At 38.5% G+C, this 9074-nt stretch overlaps 1 protein-coding gene across 1 annotated transcript in view; it reads right to left on the reverse strand.

Annotated features, from left to right (window-relative positions):
* KAT2B (lysine acetyltransferase 2B) overlaps nucleotides 1–9074 on the reverse strand; it is an 83424-nt gene that overhangs the window by 45554 nt on the left and 28796 nt on the right. Inside the window, exons 2-5 of the mRNA XM_015810737.2 lie at nucleotides 8387–8513; nucleotides 5794–5939; nucleotides 5538–5627; nucleotides 3903–4084 (exon numbers count right to left, since the gene is read on the reverse strand). Coding sequence (XP_015666223.2) covers nucleotides 3903–4084; nucleotides 5538–5627; nucleotides 5794–5939; nucleotides 8387–8513 — 545 coding nt within the window. The remainder of the gene's footprint in view (nucleotides 1–3902; nucleotides 4085–5537; nucleotides 5628–5793; nucleotides 5940–8386; nucleotides 8514–9074) is intronic.

Here is a 9074-nt window from a genome sequence, read left to right on the forward strand (position 1 = left end):
GTCCCTTGAGATCGAGGATTGCCCTCCATCCCCCTGAAGACTTCGGGACTACAAATAGAATGGAGTAATACCCCAGTCCCACCTGATCCAGGGGGACCTCCTCTATAGCCTTGATGGAGAGTAAATGCTGGATGGCGTCTTCCATGAGTCCTCTTTTTATAGAGTTTCTCATGGTTGGGCAAGACACAAAATGATCCATAGGTATGGATTTGAACTCCAGGGACAGGCCTTCTGTTATGGTGCGCAGAACCCAGGAGTCTGTGATCATGTTTTCCCATTGGTGGATAAAACGAGTAAGTCTGCCACCAATGGGGGGGTCCCCTCTGAGTCACTTGTTGCGACGGAAGGGGCGACCCTCTCTGCCACGAAAGGACTGTTTGTTTTGGGGTTGGTATCTGGTTCTGTCCCTATAGCTTGTCCTGTCAAAGGAATGCTCCTGCCTAAGGGCTGGGGACCGGTAAGGTTGTGCTGGCTCCGTCGCAGTCCCAGTCCGAAAGGACTGCCGGCGACTGTAAAGGGAGGAAACGTCTGTTAGTTCTCCGTGCCAAATGAGAAATAACCTTTTGCTTTTGCTTGTTCTCGATGAGATATGGCATTAGGGCCTCCCCAAATAATTTGCCACCCGTGAAGGGGGCAGTGGCCGCACGCCACTTATGGTTTGCTCTCAGCTCTCCAGTTTTTGAGCCATAAAAGCCTCCTAGCTACTATGCTGGAGGCCATTGCTCGGGCTGAATGCTTGGCCGAATACAGGGAGACATCCGCCATATATTCGGATGTGGCTATTAGTTTGGTTAAATCCTGATGGATTCTAACCTCTTCCAACGGGATCCTGTTCTGCAACTGACGAAGCCAGGTAATTGAAATCCTGGCAAAAAAGGATGTGGCAGTTGCCGCCTTTGTAGCCCATGCAGATGCCAAATGGACCTTGCGGAAGGCCATTTCAGATTTTTTATCTTCCGCCTTAAAGGCGTCCGAGACATCTACCGGGAGGCTGGCAGTCGAAAAGAGCGGGGCAGTGACTCATCTACCTTTGGCACCTCCAATAAATCCACCAAATTCTTGGCCACGTCTACTATCTTGCGCTCAGCCGTTCCCTGGGATGGTTGAGCAGCCGGTGACTCCCACTGCCCCTGAATATTTCTGAGGAATAAAGGAGGACAGGGAATTTGCAGGTGCTCGTCTACAGGCACAGCAAACAGGGGATTAGTGTCCTGATCAGAGGAAGGTTGAGGGGTTGGGACTGGATGGGAGGAAAGCTTGCCCGCTGCACAGGCTCTGCGCAGCAATGAGGGGAATAGTGAAGCGTTGAAGAGCTCCGCCATGGATTGTGATTCGTGGGTAGGTTCCTCACAATCCGACCAACCATCCCTACCACCCTCATATTCCGACATGTTGGAAGAGTCGGAGTCAGGAGAATGGGAAGGGGAAACCATACCTGACCTCTCCAGTGGAGGCCGTGCAGAGGTAGTCGGTACAGAAGAAGAAGACCCTGGAATAGGGAACGCCTGTTGTTGACCCGCTGACGCCATGGCCTGGAATACAGCCTGCGATATCCACACTTGGAGCTGGTCGGAGAAGGACTGCTCCAGCGGAGGCCGTAACCCCGCAGCAGTTGGTGAGATAGCAACCTCCCAGTTTTCATCTTGGCGAAGACCAAGATGAAAACTGGGAGGTCCTAGAAAAAGAGGAGGCGTGACAACTTGACAACTTGGTCTGACTGGGCAGTAGGACTGAAATAACCCATTGGTGGATTCTTCCATCATCATGTTGGAGAATCCTGACTTTCTCTTCAGTTTACCAAAAAGTTGAGGGAGATTAACAGATGAAGAGACATCTAGAATGCTTTGGATGGTGATGAGTAATGAATTTGATCAAATATGGGTTTTATATATATATATGTCTACTGTAGGACCGTTCAAAGGAATTTGCTAGGTATCTGTCAAAAAATATTGCTCAGATTTGCTCTCATTTACATATCTGTGCAGGTCCTGTAGAGATGATAGGAACACTGTCTTGCTCTGTTAGTTGGGAGTTGAACCTGTGGAAATGGACTCATGACTGTAAACTTGGCTGCCTATATATTAGATCCATGTCCACCCAGGCTGGCTAAATTTTTCTGGGAGATTATGTGTGGTTGGGTGCTGTCAGTGATAAATTCTTCTTTGAAAAGGTTATCCTCTTAAAGAGCTGGTGATGTGCCCCCTCCTCATGAAGTCATCCAAAAATTCTGGACAACTTCCATACAGTCTCCATACAGTCTCCAATCTATCCTTTTTCAGTGATGGTTACCCAGCAACCTATGAGGATCTCACAGGATACAGATTATCTAAACTACTTTCAGTCAGGATTTAAGCTCAGTTTGGGACTGAAACAGCATTGGTCAAATATTTATCCTTATACTTCCTCGATCTTTTGGTGGCTTTCATACTACTGATCATGGTATCCCTCTGGATCATCTGCAGGGATTTAAATGTGCAGCACTGGTTTTTTTTTAATCTTATAGAGTTGGTTCAAATCCGTTATTATCAAGGATGAGAGACCCAAGCCTTGTTCCTTATTTTGTGGGATGCCACAGGACTTGGTACTTTGTCTGCTTCTGGTTAACATCTACATGAAGCCACTGGTTGAGATTACCCAATGGCACAGAGTGAAGTACAATCAGTAGGCTGTTGATATCCAGATTTACAAATCCAATTAAGTGATGCTGTGGAGGTCTTGACATGTCTAAAATCTTAGGGATATGGATAGCGAACAACAAACTTCAGCTAAACCCAAGCAAAACTGAATGGCTTTGGATGCTGGGGCCTTTCTATCTCTTGTTTTGGATGGGGTTGTACTTGTGCACAGTTTGGGTGTCCTTGTGGAGCTATGGAAGCTGTGCTCAGAAAGGCCTTTGCTTAACCATGTATTGTATGGTCACTTCTCGCATAGATTACATGTAATAGGCTCTACATGGAGCTGCACTTTTAAGAGTATTCAGGAACTTCAGTAGGTGCAGAACTGCACAAGCAGTTATATGTGCTCATCAATCAGCACGTCTTACAACTCTACTCTATAGGCTACATTGGTCCCAGGAACTAGCGATCTATGAAGTTCTTCATGATATAGGATTGGATTTTCTGAGAGACTACCTCTTTCCAATTACATCTACATATTCCAGCAGGTCCAGCAGGAGGAGCAAGGTGTGGGTCTCATCAATTAAAGAATGTTGTCTGGCAGTGCACAAGAGGAGAGTCTTTTCTTCTCATGGCTCCTGCTCTGCCAAACATCATTCAGATCAGAGTGGTTCCAATCCTGCTGCCTTTTTGCCAAGCCCTGAGAACTTAGTTTGCTAAAGCCATGGGGAACCAAAACCATGGTAGAGCCTATGCAGAACGGTATTAGCAGTTATGTATGGATATGGTCACCTCAGTTATGAATGTTGTGGTATAGTTTTATATTGTTTTTATTGTTTTAAATTGTTGTACTGTTTTGTTATATTGTTTTTTAACTCTTTCTGAGCTACCCATAGTCATGTATTGAGATGGGTGGCTACATAAATGTGAGAAATAAATAACTGCTAACTGCCACTTGATGAAGAATATGCCAGTGGACTTTCTGACTTGGTTAAAATTTATATCTTTAGGTGGCAGAAATGCAGTAGTATCCTATGTCCATTGTCAATTCTCTAGTTTCTGTTCATCAGAAATAGATTGCATCTGAATATAAGGGTTCTGCTATTAACAATCTTGCTCACTGCAGTTTATTCATTCCAAAGCCACCATCCAAATGCACAGTCATTTTTATTCCAATGTGTTTACCCTCTGCATCGCATGATATGGGAAGGAACCATTGCCGCCTGCTATCTACTATGAATTATCTCAAGACACAGTGAAAATCTAAAAAAAAAAAGATACTGTTACCTTGTGTAGTTTATTTTATAGCCAGCAATGTCATCATTAGGTGACCTCAGTCGCCACTGGGAAGGTGTTTCCAAGTGCCAGTAATTGATGCGATTGAGAAACATTTTAGCCAATTCTACTATGGTTTGTCTCTCTTTTGATGGTAGGTGACTAAATTTGTATTGCACAAAATTATTAACTCCCTTAAAGAAGAAACAGAAAGGAGAGAAGTTATATCAGGTGAAAACCTGATATAAAATTCAGAAATGTTGTGGACCTAAGGAGAAATAAGTTCTAGCAAATACTTTCTATTGAAAATGTCACTGCATCTTTACCGACCAACTTATATCTGTTTCATATTTTATATCTAATGTATAAATGCTGTTGTAAATACATTTTGTTCTTTTTGGTTTCTTAGGAAAGAGACTATATCACTCTTTATAATATATAGTTTGGCTGATCACAATGGCATTATCACTCTTAGTCGACAATATATGCTCAGATATTAATTTCTACATTATAACTAACAGTGATTTTATGTAGGTATACAAACCAAAGATCAATAACCAGGTGGGCAATTTCTGTATAATAAACCGTGATGTTCAGGCATGCCCTTTGGTTTAAAACAAATTTCACACCTAAAGGTGCTGTTTTTATATTTCCAATTTTACAAAACACACCCATAGTATTTAAAACTATAATTCTGGAGTTACGAGCTAAAGTTTATAAGTAAATGTAGTTTCTAATATTGCATGCAAAGTTTTAAACCCTCCCTTACCATCCTCTCACTTGAAGGTGTAGAGAAGTATAAGAAGAGAACGGGAATTGAGAAACGTAATTATTATAACTCAAATGCTTCTTTGTCCCTGTAGCTCCCGCTATTGTCCATATCAGAGCATTTTAGTGACTCTTCCCTGGCTGTAATAAATACAGCTCCAGTTTCATTTATGAATCCAAACGGCATTTGTTAAAGTAATTTTGGACAAAATAATTTGATATAATTAAGCTATATATCCAGATTTGTTCATGACATTATGGATCTTTTCAAATGGGTGTTAAAACAACCAGTATTCATATACAATTTTAAACATTCCAGTACAATAATCTTATTAAATGCTTAATATTTAATTACTGCTTATATATTAATCTCTAATAACAATAGTTACCTTCCTGACTCAGCACCTTAGTTTCTAAAATATCAGCTACCTACCTAGGGTCTTATAGTGATACAAATTGTATCAGCTACTGGATTCCTTTTAAACATCCTCTTTTGTATTGCTAATGGTGGATTTTCCAATTTACAAGATGCTTTTTCCATCCAATTTCCAGGGGCACTGAACTAAAATACAAAGGCCTCTCTGCAGACATGTACAAAAGAATACATTAAGAAGAGTACTACTTAAACTAAAGGTAATCATTATAATATAGATGAGAGTGCAAGTTGAATTCTGAAAATACATGCAATAGATTTACAATGCCTATTGGCACAAGAGAAGGCAAAACTATCCTAATGTGAACTTTTATGTTGACAGCTTTCTTTCTTGGTCCACATAAGAAAACCATATTTTTGTATTGCCATGGACTCTTTATCTATTTTTAAAGAACTGTTAGATAAAGGTAATATCATAATAAGGGATGCCTGCATGTATACTTTACCTGTTCAATACTAGGTTTCTCAAACGGGGGACTCTCCAGTGATCCTTCTACAACTGGTTTCCCCATCTGTAATATACACTTCCTCAAAAGCTGTTGAAAAGACATTGGAAAATGATAATGAAATGCTGACAATTTCATACTTTTATTTATGTTTATAACATTTCTACACGTTTGTCTGTGTGGCTTAGATGAGTGCATTTGTGGTCACAGCTGCAATTTAAAATGTATTTTCTAAACAGAAAAGCATTCAGTTTACCTTGAATAAGTAGAAATAAACCTGCTTGGTATCTGCATCTTCTTCTTTGTGAACACAGGTGAAGAGATACTCAACATCCAACACAATTCCCAATAGTCTGTTCATTTCTTCTTCTGAGACATTCTCCAAATGGGAAACATGAGCGGCTAAAACAAACAAGAAAATCTTAGGCTTTCAAGGAAAAGGTCAAGTTACTGAAAATACATAGTACAGTCATTCTTGACTTGATGACTTCTTTTTATGTATAGGCTTCAATTCAGCATGGGGAAATCATAGGTTTGAGGAGCCTAACAATACAGTGCCAATCTTAAACCAGCAACAGTCAAACTTGTTTATATCACCCTGGAGCAAACATTTGGTAAAGCCTGTTCAAGCTCTGAAAATTCTGATGCATTTTTTTCCACAGAACGGGCTGTTTACAACCATTATCATTGTCATTTTTAGGTTTTCTCCTTGTTTAGTAAATGAAAGAATTATTTGTAGGGGCAAACACTGTTCTGCTACTATACTGAATCAATTTTTATTTTTATTTTATAAAGGATTGATCTTTTACTATATGTTTAATATTATACATTTCATAATGCAAGCATGTTTGCCTCTAGGAGAATGTTTTAGTTAACAGTTTACAAATAGAAGGAACTACTTCATCTGCCTTAAATAATACTGGTTAACTACATTTCTTACAGATTTCCTCCTCAGATACAATTTTATTTCAGATACTAATCAAGGATCCATAGCCTCTAGGAAAATTTTGGAATGAAAAACTCCACTAAAATTTTTCCAGGGTTTTCTAAGAATGCCCAAGTGTTGTATGTTAACAACTACTGTAATTCGTTTAAAAAAAAACATTTATTAATATATGTCCCTGATAACTTAATAAAAATAATATTCCTGTCTTAAAAGCTTAATAAATGGTAGTTATCATGCAACAGCTGGATGCTAATTAGGAAATTAGTTGTCATTTAAATAACACATTTTAAACTCTGAAGTCTAAACTTCATGATGTCCTATCTTCAGTAGTTTATCTATTTGCTTTAAAGCAGAAGTTATCAGATTTTTGTTATAAAAACATCATAGTCCTTTTGTCCTTGCAAAGGTAAACCTAGGAGATAATCAAGCTGAGCCCAAGGGTGGGGGTCAAATACATCATCAGTTTGAGTCACTACAATCCCGTAAGAGAACTAAGTCCACCCCACCCCTTTGAAGTCTATTTATTCTGATCTGGAGCCAATTCACCTTGATCATTAATGGTTCAAATTCTTGTGTGTATGTAGCATGAAATAAACTTCTAGTACTTTTGAACTCTATTCTGGCTCCTAACACTAAATATAATTAAAATCCATTGTTTCAGTGGCCTTTTCTATAATAAATGTCACTAACCACTTTCAAATGTGACACACTGTGGATACTATCTTATTAAAGCATGATATATAATGGAATGCTAGTTACACAATCTTTGTCCACGCTTTATTTTTGACAAGGTATGCAAACCAAGTGATAGTATGACATAGGTTCCCCTTATACAATAATCTTGCTTTATCGCTCCTAGAGGCAAGGCCAATGGTTTATCTGAAACAGGTATAAATGCAACTTTATATTAAAATACACATATAAATATAGTACTTATACACACACTAGCATAGCAATAGCAAAATGAAATACATTCTTATCAGTATCATCTGGATTTTGTGATATATGTTTGTGATGCTATCTGAGGATTCTGGAAGTTGAAGTGTAACATATCTGGATGGTACCATGCTGGGAAAGGAAAAGAATTACTACTTTCTCAGTCTTTCTTTGCTATACTATTTTCATCTACAGCATATTTTTAGATATACCACTAAAGTGAATACTTGTAGAAATAGGTAAAATGGCATTACATACATACACACAAACCCAAATACCTCCATATATTCCTTATGACAGGGATTCCTAATTTTTTTATCTTCATACTTTTAACCCCTTCTTAAAGGGGTTAATGAACACCCTTCCCCTAAAACTCCCAACACCAAAATGAACCCAAATGAACAATAAAAACAATACAAGTAATCCTCAACTTACAACCTTTCATTTGGTGACCGTTTGATGCCACTAAAAAAAGTGACTTTTTCACACTTACAACCTTTGCACCAGCCCCATGGTCCTGGATGCTTGGCAAGTGGCCCATATTTATGACAGTTGCAGTGTCCCAAGGTCATGTGATCATCTTTACAACCTTCTGACAAGCAAAATTAATGGGGAAGCCAGAGTCAATTGATAACCGTGTTACTAGCTTAACAACCGCAGTGATTCACTTAACAAGTGTGGCAAGAAAAGTCGTAAAATGGGTCAAAATTCACTAAAACGCACTTTCGCTTACAAACAGAAATTTAGTGCTTATTAGTGGTTGTAAGTTGAGGACTACCTATAATAATGAAAAATTTAGAAAGATGAGTTTATTATAACAATGTATTTAAAACATTCTTCACACCTCCCCTTGACTTACATCTTTCCTTGACTTGCCCAAGAAAATTACATCTCACAATTTGGGAAACCCTGGTATATACTATAATATTCACAAAAATATTTCTGAAAAAGAACAAAGAAACCTTACCTAGTGCATGATTACAACTACGACACGGTTCAGTAAGGCTCACAACAGACTGCTGCAAATCTACCCTGGGTGGAGTAGGAGGTGGGTTAGGGTTTTTCCAGCCATTACATTTACAAGAATCCTCTGCCTGAAATTTATAAAAATTAGGGGTGGAAAACAAATAGAAATTATGTAAATTTGAATAATAGCAATTATTACCATATTTCTGAAATCATGATGGCAGAGTGTTTTTAATTCAATAAAAACACTATTTACTTTTGTTCTATATTCATGCATGAACAGCTGCTAAAAAGGGTTTCAGGAAAAGATGATAAAGTTTGTGGAATAAGATATGATAATGTTCTCATTTTGAAAACTCATGTTTCTTCCTCTCATTGCTTATTTTATCTCACCACCAATTAATATGTGTGAATATATACATACAAGTGTATATACATTAATTTTGAAAATTGGGTAAAATTGAGACTCAATTTTACTCACAATGTTCCTGTTCATAGAAGGACATTTCTTTGAGTCTCTCTGCAGCTTCCTTTACCCCAATTCAAAGTATTGTAAATCCTTCTGACTAGTAAAGATAAGAGATGGAGTGAAAGTTCCTACTCAGAAAATGGCTACTCTAAATCTAACATTACACACACACACACACACACATACACACATTACATAACAGAGAAATCATACAATGCCT

This window comes from Protobothrops mucrosquamatus, unplaced genomic scaffold (genome assembly GCF_001527695.2).
Source record: "Protobothrops mucrosquamatus isolate PMUCROS unplaced genomic scaffold, P.Mucros_1.0 scaffold18, whole genome shotgun sequence".
Taxonomy (NCBI): domain Eukaryota; kingdom Metazoa; phylum Chordata; class Lepidosauria; order Squamata; family Viperidae; genus Protobothrops; species Protobothrops mucrosquamatus.